At 54.2% G+C, this 26,977-nt stretch overlaps 14 protein-coding genes across 14 annotated transcripts; 4 read left to right on the top strand and 10 right to left on the bottom strand.

Annotated features, from left to right (window-relative positions):
* Positions 1 to 971: 971 nt before the first annotated feature.
* G647_01733 (proteasome component PUP3) lies at positions 972 to 1,604 on the bottom strand (the record flags this gene model as incomplete). The annotated part of the gene is made up of 2 exons (XM_008725132.1): positions 972 to 1,115; positions 1,170 to 1,604. 2 exons carry the CDS (start codon positions 1,602 to 1,604, stop codon positions 972 to 974), a joined length of 579 nt encoding a protein of 192 aa, XP_008723354.1.
* Positions 1,605 to 2,268: 664 nt separating this feature from the next.
* Positions 2,269 to 3,834, top strand: G647_01732 (uncharacterized protein; the record flags this gene model as incomplete). Its single annotated transcript, XM_008725131.1, has 2 exons — positions 2,269 to 2,405; positions 2,463 to 3,834. 2 exons carry the CDS (start codon positions 2,269 to 2,271, stop codon positions 3,832 to 3,834), a joined length of 1,509 nt encoding a protein of 502 aa, XP_008723353.1.
* A 542-nt stretch (positions 3,835 to 4,376) lies between these two features.
* On the top strand, positions 4,377 to 5,148 carry G647_01731 (uncharacterized protein; the record flags this gene model as incomplete). Its single annotated transcript, XM_008725130.1, has 2 exons — positions 4,377 to 4,692; positions 5,096 to 5,148. 2 exons carry the CDS (start codon positions 4,377 to 4,379, stop codon positions 5,146 to 5,148), a joined length of 369 nt encoding a protein of 122 aa, XP_008723352.1.
* A 565-nt stretch (positions 5,149 to 5,713) lies between these two features.
* On the bottom strand, positions 5,714 to 6,780 carry G647_01730 (uncharacterized protein; the record flags this gene model as incomplete). The annotated part of the gene is made up of 2 exons (XM_008725129.1): positions 5,714 to 6,520; positions 6,601 to 6,780. 2 exons carry the CDS (start codon positions 6,778 to 6,780, stop codon positions 5,714 to 5,716), a joined length of 987 nt encoding a protein of 328 aa, XP_008723351.1.
* Positions 6,781 to 6,931: 151 nt separating this feature from the next.
* On the bottom strand, positions 6,932 to 8,452 carry G647_01729 (uncharacterized protein; the record flags this gene model as incomplete). The annotated part of the gene is made up of 1 exon (XM_008725128.1): positions 6,932 to 8,452. One exon carries the CDS (start codon positions 8,450 to 8,452, stop codon positions 6,932 to 6,934), a length of 1,521 nt encoding a protein of 506 aa, XP_008723350.1.
* Positions 8,453 to 9,254: 802 nt separating this feature from the next.
* On the top strand, positions 9,255 to 10,081 carry G647_01728 (uncharacterized protein; the record flags this gene model as incomplete). Its single annotated transcript, XM_008725127.1, has 2 exons — positions 9,255 to 9,701; positions 9,767 to 10,081. The coding sequence occupies 2 exons, from the start codon at positions 9,255 to 9,257 to the stop codon at positions 10,079 to 10,081; spliced, it is 762 nt and encodes a 253-aa protein (XP_008723349.1).
* A 334-nt stretch (positions 10,082 to 10,415) lies between these two features.
* Positions 10,416 to 11,036, bottom strand: G647_01727 (uncharacterized protein; the record flags this gene model as incomplete). Its single annotated transcript, XM_008725126.1, has 1 exon — positions 10,416 to 11,036. One exon carries the CDS (start codon positions 11,034 to 11,036, stop codon positions 10,416 to 10,418), a length of 621 nt encoding a protein of 206 aa, XP_008723348.1.
* Positions 11,037 to 11,809: 773 nt separating this feature from the next.
* G647_01726 (uncharacterized protein) lies at positions 11,810 to 12,853 on the bottom strand (the record flags this gene model as incomplete). The annotated part of the gene is made up of 3 exons (XM_008725125.1): positions 11,810 to 12,048; positions 12,094 to 12,655; positions 12,707 to 12,853. 3 exons carry the CDS (start codon positions 12,851 to 12,853, stop codon positions 11,810 to 11,812), a joined length of 948 nt encoding a protein of 315 aa, XP_008723347.1.
* A 367-nt stretch (positions 12,854 to 13,220) lies between these two features.
* G647_01725 (uncharacterized protein) lies at positions 13,221 to 14,624 on the bottom strand (the record flags this gene model as incomplete). The annotated part of the gene is made up of 2 exons (XM_008725124.1): positions 13,221 to 13,696; positions 13,763 to 14,624. The coding sequence occupies 2 exons, from the start codon at positions 14,622 to 14,624 to the stop codon at positions 13,221 to 13,223; spliced, it is 1,338 nt and encodes a 445-aa protein (XP_008723346.1).
* A 437-nt stretch (positions 14,625 to 15,061) lies between these two features.
* G647_01724 (uncharacterized protein) lies at positions 15,062 to 17,237 on the bottom strand (the record flags this gene model as incomplete). Its single annotated transcript, XM_008725123.1, has 2 exons — positions 15,062 to 17,093; positions 17,167 to 17,237. The coding sequence occupies 2 exons, from the start codon at positions 17,235 to 17,237 to the stop codon at positions 15,062 to 15,064; spliced, it is 2,103 nt and encodes a 700-aa protein (XP_008723345.1).
* Positions 17,238 to 17,534: 297 nt separating this feature from the next.
* G647_01723 (uncharacterized protein) lies at positions 17,535 to 19,628 on the bottom strand (the record flags this gene model as incomplete). The annotated part of the gene is made up of 3 exons (XM_008725122.1): positions 17,535 to 18,557; positions 18,665 to 19,480; positions 19,533 to 19,628. 3 exons carry the CDS (start codon positions 19,626 to 19,628, stop codon positions 17,535 to 17,537), a joined length of 1,935 nt encoding a protein of 644 aa, XP_008723344.1.
* Positions 19,629 to 20,184: 556 nt separating this feature from the next.
* Positions 20,185 to 22,386, top strand: G647_01722 (uncharacterized protein; the record flags this gene model as incomplete). Its single annotated transcript, XM_008725121.1, has 9 exons — positions 20,185 to 20,388; positions 20,436 to 20,463; positions 20,540 to 20,731; positions 20,782 to 20,841; positions 20,931 to 21,035; positions 21,088 to 21,482; positions 21,544 to 21,611; positions 21,755 to 22,033; positions 22,194 to 22,386. The coding sequence occupies 9 exons, from the start codon at positions 20,185 to 20,187 to the stop codon at positions 22,384 to 22,386; spliced, it is 1,524 nt and encodes a 507-aa protein (XP_008723343.1).
* A 971-nt stretch (positions 22,387 to 23,357) lies between these two features.
* On the bottom strand, positions 23,358 to 25,011 carry G647_01721 (uncharacterized protein; the record flags this gene model as incomplete). Its single annotated transcript, XM_008725120.1, has 2 exons — positions 23,358 to 24,906; positions 24,974 to 25,011. The coding sequence occupies 2 exons, from the start codon at positions 25,009 to 25,011 to the stop codon at positions 23,358 to 23,360; spliced, it is 1,587 nt and encodes a 528-aa protein (XP_008723342.1).
* A 363-nt stretch (positions 25,012 to 25,374) lies between these two features.
* On the bottom strand, positions 25,375 to 26,406 carry G647_01720 (uncharacterized protein; the record flags this gene model as incomplete). The annotated part of the gene is made up of 2 exons (XM_008725119.1): positions 25,375 to 26,196; positions 26,290 to 26,406. The coding sequence occupies 2 exons, from the start codon at positions 26,404 to 26,406 to the stop codon at positions 25,375 to 25,377; spliced, it is 939 nt and encodes a 312-aa protein (XP_008723341.1).
* Positions 26,407 to 26,977: the final 571 nt, after the last annotated feature.

Genomic DNA, 26,977 nt, shown 5'->3' with positions numbered 1-26,977 from the left:
CGTGGTTTTCAATCGACACCTCATTTCCTGAGATTCCACAACTCGAGGCGCAGGGCAGAAGGGATACACAAAGATTACGAAAAGGGTCTGTATGCTGATCATCAACAGAACATATATGCTGTGCAGAAGGAGCACACGACGCGGTTCTCCTAAGGTAGTTTTGAATGCGAGTAGAAATTGACGAGCAGGGCAGCAAGGCTCACAAACCAGTTAATTTCCGACCATGTCAAAGAAGAAAGTGGGAGTACTGGAAGAATTGGGGTTGTAAAGCTCTTTCAGAACAATGCCTAGCTGAAACAGATATACAACCTGGAGGGAAAGCCTCGCTGGAGAGCCAGTCCAGGTTGGGAAGCTTTATACGGGAGCGGGCACGAGGCCGAGCTCGATGGAGATTCAGGTTCAAGCTGGGGTTAGGGCGGCCGTCGCTCACTCTCCGGATCGACGTGTTGTTTAGGAGGAACTCAGGTAAAAGGGAAGCAGAAGACAAGGAGAGGTAAAGCGAGGGAAGTGGCCGTTTAGTTCAACAAGCGCCGACTCATTTGTAAAGCGCGGCCAAGCACTTCAAGGAGTCTGGCATTGTAATCGATTGCTCTTCAAATGAGCTTCTCAAATACCACAAGCTTCTCTCTTTTTACTGCGACATTGCATCGGCCATAGTGTACAAGGTCCCATACAGGACGGTTCGATTCGCGGTGACAGATTACAGGCTTGTTCGGGTCAGTCTACTGTGGTACTTTCGGGCAGGGACTGCGCATACAGTAGGAGATGTATCAGGATGGGCTCGAGACTAAGACTAGAACCTGAAAACCGGCAGGAATCCAAGTCATGCTGTGCCTAATCGACCTTTCTCTTGCAATCCCATTTTCCCTCCACGAAGACAACGTTATTCGGCGCCAAGAGATACCAGAACGCCCCTGCGAATGCTTGTCATGGTGTGAATCTGTGTAAAGGTCTCAGAAAACACCCTTTGCTTAATCTTGCCGGCCTTTTAGTAATCGTTTCGTGACCTTGTCCTTCTCAATAATGTAGACGTGCGCACCCCAGCCGGAGAGAGCGTCTCGGTCGACTGCATTCAGGAGTGCCTGTGAGATGGTTTCGAAGAGATCTTCCGGTTCCTAAGACCTCAGTCAGCCCCAGATTGCTCAACGGGACAGCGAAGATATCCCTACCAAGTCTGGCTCCCATAGCCCTTCGCACGTCCCAAACAGCTGGTCACTCGCGGTCCCGGCCACAATGAAGTCCTTTGCGAAGTCGATACAGCCGATACTGTCAAAACCGCAAATGAAAGGCTTCCCTGTGGTGTGATTGATACCCGCCAGCACCGGAGAGACGAACCAAGGGCCAAATCGTCTCTCGTACAAACTGCTGCTTACTAGATTGGCCAGTGTCTGTGGTGAAATGTTGCGTTCTTCCCGTAGCCGGTACATGTTGACTTTGTAGCGGAAGGTGTCGCTGACAGTCTGTACATCCGTGGCCAGACCAGTAAGGCCCAGGAAAACCGAGGGTGCATAGTTGAAAATCTTGGGGAAGTTGTTTGAGACAGTAAGGGCTTGTAGGCCGAGACGTAGGTCGCAGGCTATGGCCACACAGTCTTTACCGACCATCGCGACACAGGCGCCGCCATCTGATAGAATCGTTAGAGAGGATTATGCTCGGTTCATGGAGGAGCATACTGATATCGAACGGAGAGCTCTGTCCAAGAGGTTAGCATTGACTCTCTTTCCGTTGCCATGCTGGAAAGCTTACCATGATCGAGTTTGCAGTAGAACAATCAGGGCGAAGATGAAACCAGAAAGCAAGGGATCACAGGAGCACGAGAGATGGTGGTGCGAATATGTGACAACGCTCCCAAGGAACTAGATGCGCAGGCACGCCAGCAAACGCGTTTGCAGTTCGGATGAGGCTCAAGACGGAGCCTACCAGCGCAGCCGCCAGAACGGGTCAAGGACCAATAGGCGGGCGTCTTACCTAATCCCGCCAGCGAGGAGCACCAGGGAGCAATGACGCGGGCGTGCGCTTGCCTGCAGGTGGGATGCCACCGCTCTCTCGCCGCCTGCTTCTCCGCGTTTGGTATATCAAATCAACATGATCGGCCTCACCACACCAGCAAGTGATTCTAGACTATTCCATTTATCTTCTCACTCGGTCGCAACATAACACCGATATTGTCTCTCATATCCTTCGGTTTTACACCAGCCTTGATCTAGGTTACGATCGAGACTACCTGCTATCACCCCACCATACCAGGCTCCCGACTCAGCCTTTGACATGGCGTCGCATGTTGTGGTTATCGATGCCACCGCCCGAAGAACGCAAATCAAGACAACCCCTGGGAAGCACCTGAGTGAGGTTCTCGAGGAGGCCTGCGCGAAGTTAGGTCTTAATGCTGCTCACTACGGCTTAAAGTACGTTTCCTTCTCATTACGACTCGAAGAGTCAAGTTTCTAACCAGGTCTTTTTAGACACAATAACAAGCAAGTCGACCTTTCCAAACCGCTCCGCCTCTCAGGACTCTCCTCTGGTGCGAAACTTGAGCTCGTCCAACTTTCCAAATCCGCCGGAGTTGTCTCAATAGCCCTTCAACTACCTGAATCGGAAGCAAGAGGTGTTCCCAACGCCAGACTCACAGACAAGTTTCCTAGTTCAATAACACTATGGCAGCTACTCAGAAAATTTGAGGCTGGAGTGGCGGGCAGTACAGACCTGCGGAACTTTACTGCTAGAGGAGTACCGTCGACCTCCCAGGGTAATTCGGGCGCGGGCAGATTGTACTATGAACAGCCGGTAATTCAGATCATGAATAGAGAATTGGCGTCCTTTACAGACCTCCAAAAATCGTTGGCACAATTGGGATTCAATACCGGTTCAGCATTACTGAGGCTGAATTTCCGAGCGACCCAGACGCCGCTCGAAGAGGCTATGGTCCAGATACAAGACTATTTCAACTCCATTGAGGGCGAAGGGCCAGCGGCTCCACCATCCCAACCACAGACCAATGCTCCCGCAACAGAACCGCAGCCTGCCGCAGCCACAACGCAACCAGAGTGGACCGAAGATGGCCCTCCACAGCCAGCTTCTCAAACTCTGCCGGAAGAGCCTGCCGCTTCATCCTCACAATCACAAACTGCCACATCAGCTTCCGGTCGTCCCATCTCTGTATTCCGACCTCCTACTGCATCGACGCCCTCAGCCGCCCTGAGATCTCACAACGAAGCCGATTACACGCCGACAATTGAACATGCCCAAGTCCATCAGAAACTGCTCCAACAGAATTCCAAAAACGTCCGCCTGAAAACTGAAGCTGAGCTGGCCGCTCAAGCTGAAGAGGAAGCGGCTAAATGGGCAGCAGTGAAGGATGTCGAGGTCAAAATCCGCTTCCCCGACCAAAGTACCATTGTTACGCCCTTTAGCCAATCGGACACTGCGGCAGACCTGTATAGCTTTGTACGAGAGTGCCTGGAAGACCGATGGCGGTCGGAAGTTTTCCTACTGCGAAATCCCGGCATCAGAGGAAAGAACGAGTTCATTCCGGACGATAGTGGCAAGAGGATAATCAGAGACCTCCAGCTCAAAGGCCGGGTGCTTTTGACGTTCGCCTGGGACGATCAGAAGGCCAGCAGTCAGGCGCGCAATACCAAGTCTGTTCTCAAGGAGGACTTGAGGAATCGCGCCCAGGAATTGCAAGTACAAGACGTGACCATGGTCGATGTCGAGGATAACAAAGATGCTGGAGTCAAAATCAATGTGGGGAAAATGGACACCGGTGGTTCTGAAGACGGTGGCCAGTCCAAATCGAAGATGCCCAAGTGGTTGAAAGGCCTGAGCAAGAAATAGTGTTCATCTTCAACGGGAATCAATTTGGCCTCGGTGCAGGTTTATTGCCGCGAGCACCGTGTAGATGGCATTTACCAGCACCTGGAAAGCTTGTCACACGAGATATATTGGTTGACGATCGGACCACAGATCGGAATGTGGTGGTAGACTTGGAGATGTTGACGAAATACGATACCCTTCACAGCGTTGCGCGCTGGTCTGCGCTATTTCGATATAGCTTCCATCTGAGTTGATTCAATGCATCCGCTCGCTGAACCGAGAATGAGCTGTTCTCGTACACAGTAACAGGATTGAAGCTCTCGACGATGGTGTCCTTGTACTCGTAGCCAAACCAGATCTGGAGCCTCACTTTAAATCCAAGAATTTTTCCGCACGGAAAATTATCTCCGTCCCGAAGCCGGCACTAGTAAATCAGCCGAAGAAACACCGCCCACAATCGCATTTTCGACATTGGGACAACCCTGCGATCGTGAGAGACAGCACCCTCCAAGCGCATTTCTTTGGCCCAGTTATCTCTCAAGTCACTCGACACCAACGCCAAGATGCCCTCCGAAGTCACGGATATCAAGCAATTCCTCGAGATCGCACGGAGAAAGGATGCCAAAGGTGCGCTGCGACCACTTCTCCTGCGATTCTTTGCCCCTCTACAGATTGATTTGTGCTGGCCCAATGCCGCTCTGGTTCGCCCTCAGGTGTCAGGACCAATGCTGATCTCTTTGATGCCCTCAGGCGCCCGTCTCAAGAAATCCAACAAGAGCAAGGATATCAAGTTGAAGCTCCGTGGCAAGCGGTTCCTGTACACACTCATCCTCAAGGACTCGGACAAGGCCGATAAGATCAAGCAGAGTCTGCCGCCTAGTAAGTTCCTGGGTGCTTTCCTATTTCTATGTTTTATTGGTCGCGCGGGGTTGAGTCTAGCGAAGAAGGGCGAGAGAAGGGCATACCCTGCGGGTTGTGCGGTCAAAGAGCAGGGGTTCACTTTCATGGAGGTGGAGGTTCACGAAACTTGTGCAAGCGAGGTACAAGACAAGACAAGGGAGGACAGGGCAAGACAAGCCGCTACAGGAGATGCAGTGAAGGGATGGAAATATTCGAGCCCATTGTGTTTGTGTTTGTGCTGGCGCTTGTGCTTTTCCTCCAAAGTGCGAGGACTGGGCTTCCGCATTGCGCGCTCGGGAGACCGGCTCCGGTTTTGAGGCTGGACGCGAAAATTACAACCCACTCTCGAGGACCATGCTGACTGATTCCTCTCCACTTGCAGCGATGGATTTCCAAGAAATCGGCAAGAAGAACAAGAAGCCTAAGAAGAACTGAGCTCTGGCGTTCTGTTCCTCTCATCTTTCCGTTGTGTTCGAATCGGCCGGCCGACCGGCATGAACGACCGAGCATGGTGCTTGTGAAGAAATCAGCTACAGGGACTGGAGCAGATCATATGTGGTCCTGCTCAATCGAAGGGTCGAGAGGCATCTGTTGCCTCTGTTATGCGTATGGGAGTGTTTGCGACGCGGGTGCAGGTACGGGCCTCGGTTGCGCGCAGATAGTGTCTTGAGATGATGGATCGGCGACAAAACCGTGACTACTCGGATCAAATTTGTACGGATCGAAATGTACGGATCGAAGAGGCTGCTTGCATTATCCATGCGCGCGTGGATGACTCTCGGGCTACAATGGCAATGGAATGAAACAAAGCCCGCTGCATGACGAAGTACTCTTCCGTTCGGTATGTCCGTGTCCAATGCCACCTGTGCGGCCAATACGGCACAACACGGTCGTTCGTCAAGGAGGCCTTGAAGACTAGTTCGCACGAGGCCGAATCGTTATCTTTGGTGACTGTCTATCTCACTATCTGTCTGCATGCCATGCCCTTGCGGAAGATCAATCACGGCGCTGGCTCCTCTGGCCTCAAGCACTCCCCACAAGAGCACTCGTACAATCCCTCTCCATATGTCCGTTGGATCTCCGCCCCGTGCTCCCGAACCAGCCTCTCCCTGCTTAATCGCAGCTCAAATTCCCCAAAGTAGCTCTCCTGTTCGCTCGTCTTGGTGAACCCCAACGCCTCGAAAAGGGCAATACTCCCACGATTGGAGCTGGCAATCTTGACTGTGAAGTAGCCGAACTTGGGGCCGCCTTTGGCTGCATCAGCTGTTTCCCGTTGCGCAGATCTGGGAGTCGGCACTCCTATAGGGGCGGTGCGCCGTCCACGGTGAAATTCCTCGAGAATCTGGCTCTCATGGCGGACGGTATACTCCAGAAAGGTCAGCAAGGCAGCCTTACCGAGACCTTTCCGACGATAGGCTGATTCGGCGATCATTAATTCGAGTTCGCCGATCGCGATCGAGGAGTTGGGCCTCGAGGTATCGGTAGAGGTGGCGGAGGAGTCAGCGTGCGGGTCATTGTGTATGTGTATCTCGTTTATGTCGTCGGGGCGTTCTTCTTCTACCTCAACGGCCGAGATGAAGAGGTTCACGTCCCCGACCATGGCATCGAGTTCATCTTCAAGGCGTGTCTTACCTCCAGGGGCGACGATACCATGGTCTGCTAGGTCGTTACGCTGATTGGCATGCCTGCGACGGAAGGGTCGACAGATGATAAAGGTGAGCTTATCGGCGTCGCTGCGCCAGCTTCGTTGCATGGCGTGCTCTTCTGCCAGGGTGAGCGGTTCTGAAGCCGTTGCTTCTTGGATTTGCTGTTGTAGACGCGGACGCAGACGGTCAGAATCCGTATTCCGCAGTCAAATTCAGTCGAGTCGAATGGGCGCTGACTTACGGGATCTTTCATCCATTCGTGATATTTGGGCACATGGTGCGCGTTGTATGGTACTAGGACCACTTTTTCCGTAAACACGCCTAAAGAGCGATGTTCAGACCGAGAGCGCTTTTTGAGTCGCGACGCGATGGCTCGACTTACAGGTAGTTTCGTTGATGCGCATGTTAACGATCTATCCATCTTGGTGTCAGGTATTCCGAAGTACACGATCGCATCAGACGGACGTGCCTGTGAAATGCATTCTGTCAATACTTAAAAGTAACCAGAAAATCTCGTTGTGCCATAAGGCGGAGAATTCCGGAGCCGCGCAGCACAGCTTAAGTAGCCTTCGTCACGACCCGTTTGTCTGGTCTGGGTCATAAATGTCGAACTTCACCACCTCGACTTCCAAGGTCTCCGAATCGACCAAGACGAGCTCGCCAGTCTTGCGGAATCGTGGGAGCGCGATGAGTCGGACTTGTTGGCCGTCAGGGCCATGGATGATTGTGGTGTCGAACTTGGGCTGATTGCCAGCAAAGAGTACGTGGGGACATTCGTCAATAACGAATTGATCCCGGTCTTGGAAGGGATAGCACCACAGTGTATCCGGCGCGGTGGGTGCTCCGCACCGCCACCTGAGCATGCTGGCCAGGACCTCTAACCGCCCGTCTGCGCCATTGCCGTCGGGCCCACCGACGTCGATGTACTTGAGGATGTCGTCGACGGGCTGCCCACTGTTTCCCATGAAACGCCATCCTTCGACGTCGCCGTCCCAGGGATTCGTGACGCTGTCGAGCCAGCCTGGGTCTTCTTCCTCGGGATCGGCGATGTTGGTAGTCGAGTATGCTCGGGCAATGGGGAACATCGCTGGATGGATAGGTTGTTGCGGTAAGCTCGCGTTGGCTGGGTCTTGTTCACCCGCCATTATGGTGATGGGCATACTAGGCAGAAGTTCAGCCAGGAATCGATCGAGCTGAGCGGTGGGAACCGGGTTATAGGCTGCTGCGTCGTAGCCATACTTGCGGTGTTCTGGTTTCTCGTCATCGTCGGAGGACGTATCATCTGCTAACTCTGAAGCAATCGAATTCCCGGCAATAATCAGCCGGGATATCCTGCTGGCTGCTTGCCGATCCTCCTCGTCCAGCGCCTCTCCCAGCAGAAACTCAGACAGAAGCGAGAGATGCAGCGCGTCGCCGTCTGTGCCGGACATCTCTAAGCCGCTGACCAGGGCGATCTTCTTGGCCGGCTCATCAACATCCATCTTCGTGCCTTCCGCTTCGTCTCTTTCCCATCGCTTGGGTTGTCTAGGCAAGTCCGCAATACGTATGTCCAAGACCTCGAAGTCGCCATTCGCGTTCTCCGTTCCAATGACTGCGACAATGACGCCTGTGACTAGTAGATTGTTGTTCAACATCGGGCCAGTCAGACGGAGTCGGCCAGATTCGTCCTCCAGCATGACCTGCACTTCCCGGTCCTGTGACAGATATGTATGCTGCAGCTTCAGCCCGGTAAGCCACTGTTCCTTCGATATGTCCTCGAGGATGTTGGGTTTCAGCGGCAGGTCCATGTAGATTGTCCCGACTACCCAGCACAATTGACCCTGGCGGACATCAAGCACTCTGTCTACCCGTTGTGCTTTTTCTCCCGCAATTTCATAGTCCTTCCAGTCGGCTGCAGCGACGTTTTCCACCACTGGTTTGAGCTTTGCCAGGCGCAAGAAGTACATGTCTGCGAATTGCTGCAGGTAGTGTTTCGCCTGGCCGCGAGCAGTACGGTAGGAATAGAGCGGGTTGTAGCCAGACGGGACTCTGCGCCGCTCCTCGAACTTCTCGTCTTTTTGCCATGGCCGGAGGAGATTCTTCACCGATGCCATGTTTGGCGCCTGTCGCGCAGGCTAGGGTATTGTTTGGCGGATGTCAGGAGTCAAAAACCAAATGTGGACGTGCAGTAGTGAGGCGAGGAATGAATGGACATGAACGTGACCTGGATGCTGAACGGGGACGCGTTGAGCGCGTCGCAATTTACGCTGCGCTACTATTGTCTCCAAGCCCGCCGTACAGATTTACGGTCGATCATAGGAACTTCTGCGCGCCTTATGTACGAAGTCTGAAGCACGTTGCTCTTTGCCTTCCAGGTCCTCATCTGTCCCCAAAGGATGTACATGGTACTGCCATTCAGGAGTGCCTCTCCCTCGAACAGCATCCATCCTGCTTTCGTCATGGTTTGACTCCAGGCGATCGTCCAGTCAAACCATGTGTAATGATATGGCGGTGGAGAGGCTGCCGTCATCCATACGCGGCACCACCATGCCTTACTGCTAGTGAGTTCCAAAGAGCAGCGAAGTCAGCAATGTCTGGTTCTGCTTTGGCGTGAGCAGGTACCTGTATCAAGAACTCTTTTCCATTCGCCGCCATGATGTGTCTGAGGACCTGCAGCTACAAATTGTTCCGTAGCCCGAACTTTGGGATATGAGGGAGGACCTTCAAGCATCGGGAAAAAAGTATTTGAAGACACTGTCTCCCTGCTCTTTGTGCTGTATGTTCTCATCCTCGTCACACTGACTAAGGTTGTCTCCTTTTACAACTGAAACCCATCCATCCACTTGCTCAGGTACCACCACCACTACCACCACCACTACCACCACCACTACCACCACCACCAGCCCTAGAGGCACCATGTTCATGAAGGTGGTGCTCGTGTTAGTTGCGGCGTTCCTCCCGCTGCAGGAATCGACCGCCCTGCCCTTCAACGGTACTCACCCGGCGTTCCTTAACAGCACCCACCCCGCCATTCTTAATGGCACCTGGCCGGGCATCTTCAACGGCACCCGCCCCGCTGCCCTCAACGAGCGGGATGATTACAACCTCCAAGACGTCGTGATCGGCTGCAACGACGACAAATGCGCCATTAAAACGGTGCTTGTCGACGCCAACGCCCCGAAGTACTCTCACACATGCCCACGGATGGCCCTGGCGGCAAAGGCCAACTACCTCGAATTCTGCGAGGAGAAGAGGGACGGCATGTGCCTGACGCCCATCAATACTCCCAAGTGGCCTGAGATAACGGTGTGCTGCGGCGACTGGGTGTATGTCGAAGACCCGTACTACAAGGACTACCCCACTGTAAGTTGTCCCTTGTTATGCTCGAGCATTTCGGTAGTCCGAGCCAAGTGCTGACATGAGTTCAGATGCGCGATCCCGAGACGGGCGAAGAAGTACCCCTCAAGACGGGTGCAGACCTCTACGTGTGGCCTTCCCCAAACGATTACCTCAAGAATGACCAAGTGTGGGAGGACCATCCGGACTGGATGTTCCGCGAGGTGATCAAGCCCAACGCATGGGAGTTCAAGGTCGAACTGCCCGTGTGCGGCCTCTGGGTGCCGCAGTCGGAGCCGCAATTTCAGTACTTCATGCAGAACCTCCGGTCGACATATCACATCGACGAGGTGAAGGAGACGGAGGACTCCAACATGGATGCAGTCGGGCCACCAGACGACCCATAGAGGTGGTTATATTCGGATTGGCGGTAGAGACGGATGGAGGAGGCGGTATGCAGGAGGCCGGGGGTTTTGACGAGCCTGTGACTCAGGCCTCAGTAGCTGGGATCGGTGCGCCGAGTACTCAGCAGGGCGGAGTCATAGAGCCGTCGAGGATGCGGGTGCGGGTGCGGGTGAAAGTGCAAGGGTAGCGGGTGAGCGGCCATCAGACAGCAGACACGAGATCTTCTCCTCGTCCCGTCCGGTCCTGTCCTGTCCTAGACGGACGCAGAGGTGACACGGCCATGCACGCACTCGTAATGCGTAGTTTCCATCCATCCCAACAATAAGAGAGCTCCTCTCAGAGCTTTCCATTCGCCTTCCCCTTCGCTCTCAACCACATCCCCTCAGCCCTCGCATGGACATTCCCCTCCCCATCCTCGACCACACCCTCGACCCAGACCTTCCGTCCCTCAATCGCGACGATCCACGCCCGCGCCATCACCGTCCCCGGCGTGGTCACGGGCCGCTTATACTCGACGGTCAACTTGACCGTATACGTGGCCCCGTGCGCGGGCAACTCCTGCCCAATCACATTGCCCATCGTGCTGTCGAGGATCGTGGCGATGACGCCGCCGTGCAATAGATTCGGATGCGCATTCAAGCCACCCCCGAAGGTGTAGAAGCGGCGTATCTCACCCTTTTGATTGCTGGTGGTCAGAGGAGGGCGATAGGTCGACAAGATGTGCGATATCGTCGTTGGGGTGTTCCATGTCGAGGCCATCAGAGTATGTCCCTTTCCTGCGTGCGTGAGCGTGCGGGACAGGTGGACGGGTCGAAAGGTCTGGTCTGAGAGCCGTGATGCCACCCAGGGGATGGAGTTGAAGTGGTCGAGCGTTGCTTGGGGCGTGGGGGATAATACTTCTGTTTCTGCTTCTCCTGCTTCTGCTGCTGCTGCTGCTGCTTCATCTCGGCCGGACATGTTGGCCATCACAGGAGCGAAGTGTCCCGTATATACCGATGTATACTGCAGCGTGTACTGGGTATTGCGTGGGAAGAAGTAGAAGAAGAAGACACCACGCGGTAGACTGGCAGATGGATATAGTGCTGTACCGGCACTACTGGGTACAAATCAGTCAATCAGTAAGAGCCGAATGCAAATGCTGTCGGACCTCGGCTTCGGACGGAGTGTACACAGTACAGGTACATACAACCCGGCCTGATCACACGTATGGTCTTTGCAATATATATAATGTGTGTTACGTAGTAATGTACTCTATCATCTTGTGTCCCGGTCCGTCGCCTGCGCGCTTCCGTGCCCGATCGAAACTTACCAAGCCTGTCCGATGGTCGCAATGTTGAACCGTCCGTCTATCCCGCCGGTCTGCTGCCGCGCCTTGTATTCTTCGTAGGATCGCCTCGAAGAGACCTATGATCTTGATCTATCTTGGCTGTATGTGTCGTCTGGCACGCGAAGGTTACTGGGCCCTAGCTATAGAACATACAGCGGGTAGTCGTCCCTCCAGCTATAGCTTCAGATATTGAGCGTATAGGCTGCAGTGGTGTCATCGTCAGAACCTCCACCCAGAGTCTTCGATCCACCGGAGCCGTGCCCCTGCTGCCTCCATAGATGAGTCACTTCGCTTTCTGCTGTGATTTTCGTCATGGCCTAATGAAAGCACGGGTCGTATTTTGACCATTGGTCCATCTTAGGCCCATGTCCTTGTGTAGCAGAGCGTCAATTTGTTCAGATGCCTAAGACCGCCTGCCGAACGACTGAGAGTCTTGCTGGTATCCACTCCCTGAGGCGTTGACTGCCTCGAGAATCTCAAGCTCAAGTAACACCCCGTCCATCCAAGAGTATGGCTCGACGTCAGAGCGGCCGTGCATAGGGACTTTCATGAAATCTGCGGCCGCGGCTCCTTCGATACCGGGTCCTGATCGACCGCACGCCAGGGGCCGGCGTTCGTTCTTCGGCTCCTTCAGTCGGCATACTGTCAACCCCTCCGCGTTTCAATAAGACCCCGTAGCGAACCTACCGGCCCGGAGTTCTTCTTCGGTCCTTCTCCGCCACGAATCCGACACGCGCGACCAATCCACGTCGCCAAGCCGCCCGAGAGCTCGACACCCATCGCAGTCGACAAAATCGCTCAAGCTGCACGAAGCATGGCACGCCGGACAGATGTCGTGGACCTGCTTGTGCCAGCTGGCGTCGCGAAACTCCCACCCGGTCTTGGTGATCCAGAAGTTGCTCACCTCGCAGCCGGCCACGGTGTTCCAGTACTGCTCGTGCCGGGGTCGATTGGTCAGACAGTGGTTGCAGAGACGGAGCTCTGGCGGCATCCATGGCTTCAGCTGCGTCATAAGCTCCGGCACGTCAAACACAGCCCGCGGAAGAAACCCCGCGTACTTGGCCGAAGTGGGTGAGAGGCAGAGTTGGACGTCTCGCGCCGCTCGTGCCATGCGTTTGCACGTCAACGCCAGTGCCACTTGGGACGGCGCGTGGGCCACGCTGTCGTAGACTGCCAGCAGGATCTCGTATGGCATTTGCAGGAGAATTGGTTCAGAGTCGTGGTCCTGCGTCACTGCATTGTCGAGTATCTGCCGAAGTTAGACCACAATCTGGCAGGAATAAGTGTCACCCAATGGTACCTCGTCGGGAAGGATGAACCGGCATGAGAGCTTCCGCTTAAAGTCGTCGCTCTTGGCTCGGCAGGTAAGTGGCCTTCGAGGCGGCGGTGATGACTCTGCTATGTCTTTCAATCCAATACGCGTAGGGAACCCGGTCCAGAGAGCCATGATAGTATTTGCGGGATTGACGTAGCTAAGGAGGTGCTTGGTGATATTGGAGCCGGGGCGTCACAATGGTTCTTGCGCCTTGTGCTTAATTATCTCCACAGGCTGCCGGAAGCAAGGGCTTCCGAGGCCAGCCAGAAGCATTCAACGAGATCTATTCAGCATGAATGAGGCAGAGAGTCAATAGAACAATGGGCGCGATAAGCAGCTGGATGCTGTCACCGACTTCCCCCGGGCCGGTGCGAATGTAACTAAGCCAATTCTGGCATCACCGGCATCACCAGCACCAGCGGGCATCAGCCTTCCACATTAGAAGCGAAGCACCCTTGTATTCTATCTACCCCATTGACAGGTACAAGTGGGAGTCTGTTCAGATGGTGATGACGATCTTGCCGTCCGTTTTGCCTTCCCAGATATCGCGCAGCCCTTCGCCTGCCCGCTCCAAAGGCAGGACCTTGCCGATGTACGGCTTGATTCCCTTGGCAGATACAAAGTTCAAGAGGTCGACAAATTCTTCCCTTGTCCCTGTATAGACTCCAGTCAGGGAGATTTGGTTCACAAAGAGGTGCATCAGGTCGATTGCGACATCTGTGGAGCCGCCTTCCGAATGGATTCCGCACGACACCACTGTGCCACCTGGCTTCACGGATGCCAGCGAATGAGAAAGCGTTGCCGCTCCTGACGTGTCGAAGACGGCATCGACGAGATTTGGCAGTCTCGCAAGAGGTTCAAACGTCCGCTCGGCGCCGAGCGATTGTGCAAGAGCACGTTTGGCTTCCGTGCGGCCTGTCGTCCACACGCGATAGCCTGCCGCAGAGCCCATCTGGATGAGTGCCGTTGTTACGCCTGTATAGCACATTAGCTCGAGGCTTCTGACACATATCACACTAGTAGCGTCGAGGGTGGACTCACCACCAGACGACCCTTGCACCAAGACAGTCTGCCCGGCCCGCAAATGGGCCCTATTGAACAGCATCCGATAGGCCGTCAGCCAGGCAATTCCCATCACACTAGCTGAATCGGCGTCTAGGTTGTTCGGTCTGGGAACGGCGTTCCGTTTCGGTATGACAGCATACTCGGCCAGATTTCCCTGCACAAGCTCTCCGAATACGTGTCGATGCGGGTCGATGGTCTCGTCGCCTTTGAAGTCCGGGTCGGTACTCAGATTGGGGAAGATTGCAATTTCAGTGCCATCGTCGAGTACACCGGCACCTTCGTTGCCGAGAATCATTGGAAAGCGAATCTCGTGCATGCCAACACCCCGTAATGTGAAGATGTCATGGAAGTTTAGTCCTACCGCTTGCATTCTGACTCGGACATATCCCTCCGTCACTTCTGGGACGTTCCTGCGGTCAACGCGGATCGACGACAACGGATCGGTTGGATTGCCGACTGACGCATATACAGCACGCATGGCTGGTCTCTTAGGGTTCAAGTCACCCATCTCGAGATGCTGAATCTTGTCGTTGTCAAATTTTGCGGCGAGGAACAGTTCAAATGGATCGTGGATGCCGAAATCCTTGCCGAAATCTCCGTCAATGGTAACGTGGGCGTAGGCTCGGCCGTCACCTGGATGCTCCTGTTCGAGAACGCTGACTTCCGCGTGATGGCCAATGATTTCATGTTCGCATAGGTCCCGGATTGCATCCCCCCTGAAGCTCTTTCCATTGTCGATGACCTCGGCGTTTGAAGCAAAGGCACTCAACATGAGCTCAAGGTTGGCTGTATTTATACCTTGCAGAAAGCGATCGATTGGCGTATGAGCTGGAGCCATGGCGAGATATCCTATGTTGCGGGTCCTGTGGCAACCGCCCTTGTTTGAAGGAGCAGCGTGTTATTATAGCAGTATCAAGAGCCGCCATCACGTTACCCTTTCTGGTTAAGTCCTAAGGCGGACAGCTGCACGCCAATGGGGATGGTGGTTTGCGACCGACGTCGACAGGAATGGATTATATAAGCCCTTCACCCGTGTCTCTCTGTCTTTTGCTTGGTGTCGTGGCACACGTCTTTTGGCTGAGTCCACGTGACCATCAGCCATGCTGTCCAGGCCTTCGATAAGCCGCTCCGGACGAACAGTGTCTGAGGACAAATTACCGTCGAGTCGGTGGATATCCAGCGGAGTGCGTCTCAATCATGAGAGCCCCTAGCACTGCAGCTGGTAAATCGTTTGTCATATCTGCTCTCTTGGAGCAGATGGGTGATTTGCATCATTCAGCCAAATCGGTGTGGAAAGTCGAACTGATGCTGCAGATTGTCGGTCTCCAGCCACGAAAGCAACTCATTGTAGGCACGGCGGTCATACGTAGTTGATGCATTCAATCGTGTGGCGTCTATGTCGCCATGTGTGGACCCTGGGCTGACTTGCGAGTGGCGATACGACTCTGCGTAGCTTGTTGAGCTGGCCCCGTTGCTCGAAGACAGGACAATGGCGGAATGAGATGGCAGACCTTGTCCATTAGCTCGAAGATCTCCTCCCCTGGAAGCTGTCTTTGACAAGTCGACACTGCCTAATCTGTTCATGAGCGATCCGAAATCTGCAAGCACCTGTGCGCAATCTTTGGCATAGGCCCTGTTGCTGCCCTCGTCCACACCAAGCACAGAAATAACAAAGCTGATTGCATCATAGTCACCTTGAGCGTCGTTATCGGCTAGGAGTCGATACAATTGCAATGCGAGAGCGGCATTGAACAGATAGTGGACGCTCGAAACAGACAGTCTTGCAGGTCGTTGCAAACTCAGTAGCGTATTCCAGAGATGCACGTTGCGTCTGGCAGCATCGGCGCAGAGATCGAGCTCGGACTTGTTTGATATCTGATGACCAGTTGTTCGGGCATTGAGAAGCATTTCCGCAGTGACCGTCTTGACGTTGATGAAGAGCAAAGGACGCACTGCGAGGACAATGAGCTGATTCTTCGCCATGTGCAGCTCAACTACAGCCTGGTCGCTATTGAAGTTTTCGTCCCTGCCTTGCACCGGTGTCGGAAGAGTGTCAGACCAAGACGTCAACAAGCTCAGAGACTTCTGAATGCACAGAGTACTCATGAGAGGCTCCTCGCGTGCAACGTCATAGACATTGGAGACAATATAGTTTGAAATCCTGGCAAGCTCGACGTGTGCGCGGAGACCGGCCGCTGGTGGTAAATTGGCGGTTTCTCGAGGCAGATCCAACTTGATCGCCTCATCTGGGACGAGTGCCGGTCTTCCCATCAGACAACTCAGCCATCGGTCAAGCACATAAACGGTCCAGAACAGCCGTTTGCCACGTTCATCAACCATCCACGCGCGGTGGACTCCATGGACGATGAGGATATGCATGGACACACTGATGTAGATATATGCGGCATCTCGACGGTTGCTATTCAGCAGGTAAAACCCCAGAAGGGCTAGCACAGTGGCATCGTTGATCATCGAGGCATCAAGAGGGTTCCCAACCAGGTGTCTGGCTCTAGCAAAGAAGGTCTGTCCGAAGCCGGGTTCCCAGTCAGGCGCACAATTTGAATTCAACTGGCAGGCAACGGCGAACATGGCGTTGGCAGCCACGACATTTTGGTTCACTTCGAGTGTCCTAACCCCGTCCACATAAGCTAGGTAGTCTTTCAGGACAGCTTCGCTATCCCCCCAGTAGTAGATGCCACCAGACCCGGCTGCGCCTCGACCGTCCTGAGCCGATTCTCGAAACTCCGCAAGCATCGCCGCAGCTTGCTCTCTAGTGGCTAGGATGAGAGGGTCCACAGCTGAGGTCAAGAGTGGGCGACTGTCGTGGGTCTGGTACCGGCCGAGCGCGGATATGAAAGCTGTTGTATCCGGGTTCGCCGACCCCGGCCAAGCTGCCTCAAAAGCCAGCGGAAACACGGTTGCCATGTATTCTCGTAAATGGTTCAGAAAAGTGGCACCGGAAGATTCACCTAGATAGCGTATGGTGCCGTCCGGGTCCGTCAATATTCGCCCTTCTCGAAGGTGCTGACTCTCTGCGGTAAGGTCATGGTCGAGATTCGGTGGAGGATGTTCTGAAGCGGCGGTCTTGGCTTGAGCATATTGGAGCAGTTTCTCCCTTTCCCTCTCAGACGGGATTACTTCTGCGAGTGCTTGCTCGAGAAGAGCGCACCTGGCCCGGAGCTCATCGTGTTCCCTTCGTGGGATGGACACTGTCTGCTCGGCCTGAGGATAGACACAATCTCGCGCTGATTTGCGACATCGTTCACATGGATGGCCCCCGGAGCATTTTGCTCGCCTGACGTTGCAACTATTGCACCTTTGAACAGAGATTACGTGTAAGTCTAATACAACTGCAAAAGCTTTGGGCGGAGCTCCCTTACGCTTGAGCAACCCGCTTCCTCAACTCTGGGGCAATCTTGTTCCGACGAGGGTTGACAGGCAGACGCTCCATTCGCGTTCGACATAGCGGTAACGAGGAAGAGGGATAGTCAAGCAAATGTCTGCGGCCCTCGACATGAATGCGCATCCGTCTAATTACAACTGACCAGAGGTCTAGAACTTGGGCTTGGCGCTCAGGAAGTTGAGGTTGTAGTCTCGGGACACTTTCCTTCCGCGGCGGATACAGCCACTCCATTCACTTCACTTTCCTTTCACTTTCCTTTCACCTTCCTTTTACTGATGCTTCGACCATCTTTGATCGCAATGTCATCGATCATCACTCCGCATGTGTGGGCCTCAAGAGAGTCTCTCAGAGATACCGCTCTCGATTGCCCTTTTCAAGCAGCCCGCTTCCAATCATCGACCCTGGCCAGCTGAACCATGCTTTACTGGTTACTTCGCCGGAATGCCCGTCAACTGCTTCTGAAAACATGCCATCCCAGAGCATCACGCCACATATTTTGTCCCATGCGATAGCTTCAGCTTGGCGGTCTCCGCTCATCTGAGAATACCTCCACTGTTGGAAATATCCCAATGTCCAGGGGTTGCGCGTGTGTACACTACCTAACCCTTCAAATGCTCCCCCAGCATAGTAGCCATCTTCATTGGCCGTCGAGAAGGCAAAGTGCATAGTGTTGTGCCACGCTTGATTCTCGGAGTCTGTCTTGGTGAATCCCCAAGAAGGAGCGAAGAGGGTGGGGAGGTCGTTAGCATCGTGGTAAAATGTCTGCTGACCGGCGCCATCAACCAGATACGAGAAGGTTGGCTTTCCTGATGCTGGCTCTGGACAGAGGAAGTGATCGAGCGTCGATGTACGCACAGCCATAGCCAGAGTCGCCAGGCGTGCTTCAAAGGCAGACTCTGCCATGAACTGTGCAGCAACCTTGGCGAGCCTTGATAGCGAATGCCACAGCAAAACGTGACTTGAGAAGTGGAAGGGATGTTCCACTGCGTCGTCACCCGGCGTCTCATCCGTTGGGAACAAACCAGTTCGCGCATCCCGTTTTGTCTCGATCAAGTCCAAGACCTGTGACACGGCGTCTGATCGCAAAATCTCTTCAACAAGCTCGCGCTCCTCTGGAAACGTTTCGCACACGTCACATAATTCGAGGAGCGGATAACATTGTTGGTCAAGCTGGAATACCGGCCCATCTTTGGGCCGGCCAGTCGTGAGGTACGACCTGTGCCAGAACTTGTGCGGCCTCTGCGCATACCGGAAAATCCAGATCAAATGACCTTTCACTGTCGCCTTAATCACCTGGGCGTATTCTTCTGCGTTGCTTGGACAAGTCAAGTTCTTGAGGTTGAGGTAGGTGTCGATCAGGAACCGGACCTGCCAACTACTACTGGTTAGCTACGACCGGCCACGGATCATGATACATACTAATTGTCTCGCATCCACCCTAGGGGCAAAGCAACATGATCTGTCAAGAGGCACACCGCTTGCCTGGACTGTGGCACAGGAATTGCGCAGTTTCCAAGGATATACTCTAGGTTTCTGCGGACGATGAACCTTCCGGCTTCTTCCCGCGTCTTCCAGAGCTTCGGCAAACCGACTCGCTGCGGGCACTCTGTGTCCCGGTGTGCATGAGGGACAACTCCTGGTTGCAAGATAAACTTGGCTGATAGGACACGGGTCCCTTGAGGCGGAATTTCTAGAAAGCCAGTATATTTCTTGACGACCGGAGAGTTGACAAAGGTCTCCTCTTGGCTGGTGTGTTGTGTATCGACTAATTGGCCATCGCCGTCAAGCCATCCCCTCAGATGTGCACCTAATGGTGTGTTGGTGATGACGAAGCCCTGCCTGTCTCTGATGATGTTGAATTTGTTCTCCGATCTTGGAATTGGAATCGGTCCACCCTCGGTGAGTTGTCCATATGACGCTCTGTTGACACTGATACCGCAGTCCATGATGAAGCTGACTCTGCACGCTGAGTCGGCCAATGACCTGATCTCCGCGGATTGAACGACCTCTCCGTCCTCGCCGACCCGCAGAAATACCGTGATTGCAAGACCTCCATCCGTGCGGTAGGATACTGTCGCCCGACCCAGACCGTCAAGACCCACCTGGAGATCCTGGACCTCGCCTTCGAATCGCAGGCCAAACCCAGGAACACCATTCTTCATTGACCTTAGCATTCGAGAGCGATATTCACGTACGTATGGAGTATCTCGAAATTTGGTACCATCAAATTGTTCGTATGGCTCTGCAAGGACAATGCCGTGCTTAGGGTGGAAAGCACTGATTTGCAGTATCTGGAGCTTTTGTCAGCTTCATCGCCGTTAGACATGTCTAGGAACCTGTTACCGTCCCTCGGAGATCAGTCGACACTGAGACACCGTTGAACCCTATATCGAGAGTCTTCAGGCGGTTCTCATAAGCATCCTTTTTTGGTACCGTCATCGTGAGTCCGTGCTGGGAGCCAAGCAAGTCTTTGTCAACAACTCGAGGCTGCCTTCACTCTGCCACGGGCATGGATTGGTACTTTAGAGAAAAGAGTACACACAGGCTAAAGTACCCTGAACCTCGCCCCAATAGGGTATATCGGCGTCCGCCCGTGCAGATCTTCAGGGTACCCTAGCCGGACATATGAGAACGGTTCTAACTGGTCTCGGTCCGCCAAGGTATCTTCGCCGGGCGACACCCCGCACAGAAGCTTTCTCTCCGGCCTCGAAGCAAGATCCTGGGGAGATGCGTCTCATTCACTGCTCTCAAAGATGGCTCTGACTTGTTTTGCCTGCTCTATACCCCAATAATCTCCACTCTGGATGTCGCTACCGAAAGATCGGTCAATGCAACGGTTACTGTACCCGCGACCAGGAATTTGGCCGTTACGGCAACAATGATGATATAAAATGAGGAGCACTTGCTCCAGACGAAAACGGACATTTGATCGCGTTCACCCTCATCTTCTCGACCTAAACTCTGCGAGGGGATTCCATCCCCAGCACACGAAACGATGGCAGAGAAACACGAACTAGACCACCTGGAAACAAGCATTCCTACAATTGACACAGACCCGCGCAGAAAGGACAATCTCCCAGCCGGACATGTTCCAGCGACCCAGGAGGAGAAGGCCTTGAGTCGGGCTTTGAATCGGAAGCTTGATATATGCCTCCTGCCCTTCTTATCCTTGCTGTACCTCTTCAATGGGTTGGATCGGGTGAGTCCTCAAGATTGGTACAGTTCTTGGGTGCTAAGACAGAGCAGGGTAACGTGGGAAATGCCGAAACACAGGGTAAGTCAAGTTGGTCAAGCCACGTTTACCCGTCATTTATGCCCATCGCACGCGGCTGATGATCACTTCGGTCTAGGCTTCACGACGGACATTGGAGCCCATCCTGACGACCTGAACCTGGCCGTCAGCCTGTTCTTCATCACGTTTGTGCTGTTTCAACCTCCCTCGGCGGCAGTGGGCCGATGGATCGGCGCCAAGTATTGGGTCCCTATCATCATGTTCTGCTGGGGGATTCTCACGATCTGTCAAGCATGGGTCAAGGGCCGAGGTCAGCAAACGCAGCCCGTTGGAGAAACATCGCTATTGACTCTTCGCCAGGTGCACTCATTGCTACACGACTGCTGATCGGGCTCTTTGAGGCCGGCTTTTACCCTTGCTGTAGGTTTGCTCGCCCTAGCTCGCCCGTTGGGGGTGTACACGGATGACAGCAGGCTTACCGTACGCGCTCGTGCCGTGCCTTGTATTAGGTGTCTTCTACCTTTCAACCTTCTACACGCGATTCGACCTCGCTGTGCGCATCGGCCTCTTCTACGGCCAATACGCCGTTGCGGGAGCCTTTTCCGGTTGCATAGGTAAGTACATGGATGCCTTTTAACTCTGAACCAATCACTAACACTCCTGGAGCCTACGGTGTCTTCCACATCCAAACCGGTAACCTCAAGAATTGGCAATACCTCTTCATCATCGAGGGCGTTGCTACATGCGTGATTGCCCTGGTTGCATGGTTCTGGATGCCTCTCGGCCCAGGCAGCGCATGGTTCTTGAGCAAAAAGAACCGCGCGTATGCGGCAGAGCGCATGCGACTAGATAACGCCATGTACGCCCAACATACCTACGGCGACAGCGGCCTCGAAAATGAGCGATTGAATAAAAGGGATGTAGTCGAGACGGCAAAGGACTGGAAGTTGTGGTACGTCCTGTTCTTCAACATCCTGGCCAGTGTGCCGGGCCAGGCTTTCTCGGTGTTTCTCCCTCTTGTGGTGGCTGGAATGGGGTATTCCTCGATCGAGGCCAATCTGGTACGTCTGCTAAACAAGCTCGAATGGCGCCGTTCGACTTGGCTTAACTGATTTTTCTCAGATGTCGGTGCCGCCGTACGTCTGCGGGGCAGTCGGACTGTACCTTTTCGCTGTCAGCTCTGATAGAAGGTGAGCAATAACCAGAACCACGAGTATTGCTTTGAGCAGGAGGTGCACGATCGAACACAGCAAGACACGACCCAGTCTCCTGCTGGCCTATCCGATGACCACACAACACATACAACACCTATTTGCTGACCTCTGCGCAATAGGAAGGAGCGAGGCTACCACATTTTCTTTGGCCTCTTAATCACGCTCATCGGCCTCATCATCACGGTAACGGCCCAAACCCACGGAGCCAAATACGCCGGTCTTTGCATCCTGCTGTTCGGCAGCTACGTCTCCGCACCCCTGACGGTGGCCTGGCTGAGCGGGAACACCCCCGAGCCCGGCAAGAGAGCCCTTGTGCTCGGCGTCAACGGGTTCGGCAACCTCTCCGGCGTCATTGGCTCGCAGCTGTTTCGCAAGTCATACGCGCCCGATTACCTGATGTGAGTTTGTCCATTTGCGAATAATATCCATGCTGGGTGGGCATAGACAGGATCTGCCTGTCTATCCGTCTGTACCTTCTGTCTGTCTGTCTCTGCGTGTAGTCTCTATGTGTATGGAACCGGCGTGCTGACTGTGTTCCTTTCCCGTCCGATCCGATAGACCATTCTACGTCACGTTGGCGTTCATTGCGATCGCGCTGGCTGGGTACCTGGCCTACCGCTTCACCCTGGCGGCCGTGAACAAGAGACGGAAAGCCAAGCTCGCGAGGATGACGCTGGAGGAGATTGAGGACGAAAAGACCAATCCGACGAGGTACGCGGATAAGAAATATACCTTTATATATGGATTGTAATAATGTTACTGTGTACGCGACGCCTTGAACCTTGGGTCTACGTGCTGGTGCATACGTGCTGGTGCATGTCCAAACTGACTCGTCACCCTAACTTGTGCGTGCTACGAGTCGGGCCTGAGTGTGACTGTTAACTATCCGCGCGACCACCCAATGTATACCACGCTCATGCCACGCTCATATGATTATTGCCCAGCCTCAACAACGACAGATCGCGCAGATGGGCTATCGTCAGTACACAGCAATCGCAATTAACGCGTTTACGCCAGGGGGGAGTGCGGAGAGGGAATGAATCCGCAAAAAACCAAAGCTAATGAATGAGTTAACATTATATCGATAATTCCGTCCAAGACCCATTCCCACGATGATGCGAGATGCGAGGAGCCCTAGCCTCAATACTGTACATTTCACTGAGAAGCGAGACGTCGCAGAGGCACACGTTTTAGTGTGTATCCGACCCGCCGGGCTGCCCGCGGGTTGTGTATATTATCACGACGCCTCTGAGAAGCTCAGTTTCGCGGTGTGATGTGGTGTCAACCAATCTAGACAGTCATCCACGTCGACCGCCAATTCTACAAAAAGGAGGAGCCGTCGATGCGGAGAGGACCACCAACAGGACTCCAACACCTTCCTTCGTGGTGGCGAATACTGATGTGTGTGAGAGAGGCAGAGTGGCAGAGTGGGCGCCGCAGTGTTGGGGACAACCTACCAGGGTATATATCCCCTTTGGAAAGCTCCGAAGAGGTCGAAGATACAGGCTGTCAAGAGCTGGAAGCTGATCTCCAGACTTCTGTCGAGGGCACGGTACAGACGATGAAGTGATGATCGCTATGATCGCTTTGGCCGCGGAGGGTGAAGGGAACATTGCAATTTGCAAATCGCCACGCTTGCTAATTTCAGAGTGTATCTGTGCCAGAAAGCCAAAGTCACCACGACTACTACGGTGTCAAATGATCGAAATGGTCGGCCTTATCTCATGCAAAGTTCTTCTCAACTTTCTTGATCCACTTGCCAATGCCCTTCTCGATCTTCTCCGTGTGCGTGGGCTTGTGCTGCGAACCTGAACTCTTCGAAGGTCTGCTGTGGTGGTGGGTCTGATGTTCCGTTTCAGTGGGTCGGTAGACCTGGTTGTGTACATCGTAGCCACCTGTAGCAGGCTGGGGTGGTTGTGCTTGGCCATAGTTGTACGTAGAGTATCCCCCCAGCGGAGGCGCGGCTGGAGCTGGGGGTTGCCCGGCGGCCAGATAGTCCGGATACTGTGGTTGTACATGTTGCAGTGGTTTATGCGGTTGGTCATTGATTGATTGGTAGAATTGTGTGCCAGGGGTCTGCACTGGCGGCTGTCCAAAGATGTGAGAGTTCGGATCCTGCCCGTGGGGTACATATGTCTGGGCAGCTATTGACGGATGGCGGCTACCGTCGGAGCCTGCACTTGTTGGGGGTGGTGCGAAGTTTGTAGACACAGATGTTGGGGGAGAAGTCTGCAGTGACGTCGACGAGGCTTGAGTGCCAAAGGACGGTGGCACAGTCGCTGCAGCCTGAGGTCCGAAGGACGGCGCGGGTGATGTGGTCGCATGAGGCCCAAATGAGGGCGGCGGCGGCGGTGGCGGAGAGCCATAATGCGCATACGCGCCAGGAACCCCCGATGGCGGACCCCCGAACGCTTGTGGGTGCGGCGGAGGGGCGTATGGGTTGTCATGCTTGGCGGCCGCAGTCAGGCCTGTCCCGTCGGCGGCGTCGACTGGAGGGGGGGTGTCCTCTCTATGTGCAATCGGTTCTGGTGCCGCGGGCGCTGCTGGATTATAAGCTAAAGGCGTATAGTCTGTCACTGGTGCTTGTTTGGCGGATGATCTCCCTCCCGCACTCGCAGCGGCTGAAGCAGGCGAGATTGACGTTGCTTGACCGGGAGCGGACGATCGGCTAGTCACGGCAGCTGGGGATGGTGACTGGACGGGCTTATGAGGTCCCGAGGCGTGATCATACTGCCAATCTTTGTATGCCGGATCGGATATAGCCACATTCTCCAGGTTTTGAACCACCGGGCTCACCATGTCATGGTGGGGCAGCTCTTCTTGGACCTCCTCAATGTCCAGCTGATTGGGATGGAGCAGTCTCTTGAAGATGTCCAGGACCAATTTCGAGTCGTCATTGTTCCAGAAATAGATGTCGACGGTGTGTATTTTGTATTTCGAGGTGCCCGGATCTCGTGGATCTGAACTGGCAAGACGCCATTCGTCCGGATCTCTCGCTGTACGGGGAGAAGTGGGTGAAGTGTTCGAGGTGGTGTCGCCATCGACGAGCAGCGTCACTCTGGTCGGGAATTTGTGGGAGTGTATCACCTTGACGTTGTCTAGAAAGCCGTTGAAGGCGGTCTGGTCAGGTGTTCCCGCATAGATCGCGGCTTCGACACGACTGGTCTGCCTGGTGGAGTTGTAGTAGACATAGAAGTAGGACGCTTTATCGAAGCGATGGAGAGCAGGCCGAGGGCTGGGAGCTGTGAAGTAAGAATGTAGATCGGCGTACCTGGCAGCACAGTGTCAGAGTTAGACTGCGGTCGCATGTAACAGACACAGACAAGGTTGCGCCTTACACTGTAGCCAGTGTTTCTTCACCTGGGAAAGGCGGCATGCTGACGATCGAGTCGGAGGAGCGACGCTTCGAGTTTGGCCGCTACCAAGACAGGCTCTTTCTCCTAGACAGCGCTATAGTAGCATTTCGACGAGCATTTTTGTCAGGTAGGACAAGATGCTTTTCCTGCACCACGTGTGATGAGTTGCTTGACACGTCAATTGCGGGTGGGCGGCTGTTGAAGGCCATCGCTCAAGGCTGATGTGGCTGATACCTGGATTGTGGCTGAGCACGTGTCAACCTTCAGCCACCGCATGACGTTGGTGGGGCTCACACGCTGTACTGTGTACGCAGTGCAGGCGTCAGATATCACACTACTCGTGCTCTATCCCTGGATTATCCGCAGTACTATGTAGTGGAATATCAGGTGCGCATGGCTATAACCACAGACACCCAGCCATCGGCGTAACAACCCCATCTGACGAGCTCCTCTAATGCTGCACTCATTGGTACTGGTGCACCATGCAGAAGTGGTGTTGCAAGAATGGGAGTCCTCCTAGACGGAAACAAGCTAGGTGCCAACTGGTGCAGTGCCGTCCCCAGTGTTTGGGACTGTCCCGCAGTACCGCCTCGCAAGGTCGCAGGCGTGGCGCCCTGATTTGCACCTGCAATCGTGGGGGAAACGTGTGACTGGAGGACTTTGATCTGAGCTTTGCTTGGGTCCTGATCTGGCGCAGACGGGAGGTAGAGTCGCAGGGGAATATGTCGCATCTGCCCTGGTGGTGGGACCAGGGAGCTGTGAATCTTGGAGAACGTTGGTAGGTCGTTTTCTTGAGTCGACGTCCACAGAGCCTTGCTCTCTTGGGCGGAGAGAGTCATGATGGGTTTTGCAGTGCCAGATCGCAAAAAATCAGCCTCCTTGACCGAGTTGATAAAAGAGTCATGTAACACCACAGGGGTTGCCTCCGGAAGCATTGGCTTTTCATCGTCCGGGGTGAAATGCACAGTCAGCTTGAAAGGCAGAGGCGCCGGGGTCAAGTGGTCATGTCGGGCGTCCTGGGTGGACGCGACGTAGACATCGTAGAGAAGGCCCAAAGGCAGATGCCATTTTAAGGGTACATCGTCATAGGTGAAGAAGCCAGCGTAAGGTGAGATTGAGTCGGGTTCGGCGATAAGGGAACTCGAGAAGAAGGCGTGCAGCCGTGGAAGGAGCAGGGGTAGGTACGACAGGCGTGGAAGAGAAATCTAGCAGACGTAAATCAGTCCGCCGCGTACTTGACCTCTGGTCGTGGTTTGACGGGCTTTCGACAAACCTGGAGCACCGGATCACTTTCTTACCAGATAGGGATCTGCTCCATCAAAGGTGCGGCACTCTGAAGCGGCTAGTCTTATCTGCAGAGGCAGTCGGGCTTTCCACACGGCTCGTTGAAGGGACTGCAAAGCATCATCAGCCATTGCTGGTGCTTTGCTCGCTGTTTATCCCAAGGCGTGATGGTAGCGCGGCACACAGGTTTCGGGTGATGTCGCCAGCCTTGCCGTCGATGCAAACAATCGGAATATTGAACGTGGTGGAATGGCACCGGAAAGTCTCGTCCATCCGCAGCCTTCGCCTTTCCTGGAGCGGACCGTTACCCTCGTACAGGATGTGGGTTGAAACAAGCGGGGAAGATGAACCGGCAAGTTTGTGCGACTGGCATCGGGCCTTACGAAGGGGGCCCACCTCAGGTTGCTCGTGAGCCAGGAATCAGGACGCTATACTGGTACTAGGCCGCCAACTGAGGTGTTGCTGACAGGTCAATTCAGGCTGCGACAACGGAAGGCAGAAGTTCTCGGCCTCGGCGCCGCATATGTTCGTTCCGAGTTCAATGGGGATCTCCCGCGACAAATTGCTATTCCTGATTGTGTGTTGTTCAGTGCTGTAAGCCTGGAATCGGAGTCTCCCAATTTTGGATGTCGGCCTTATCACCGCATACCGGCGGGTTCACAGTTGACTTACAGGGCCACAGGGCTTGTGCTGTACAAAGTA

Source organism: Cladophialophora carrionii (assembly GCF_000365165.1).
Source record: "Cladophialophora carrionii CBS 160.54 unplaced genomic scaffold supercont1.1, whole genome shotgun sequence".
NCBI classification, from domain to species: Eukaryota; Fungi; Ascomycota; class Eurotiomycetes; order Chaetothyriales; family Herpotrichiellaceae; genus Cladophialophora; species Cladophialophora carrionii.
The sequence above is the reverse complement of the archived record's forward strand: the minus strand, read 5'-3'. Positions and strand labels throughout refer to the sequence as shown.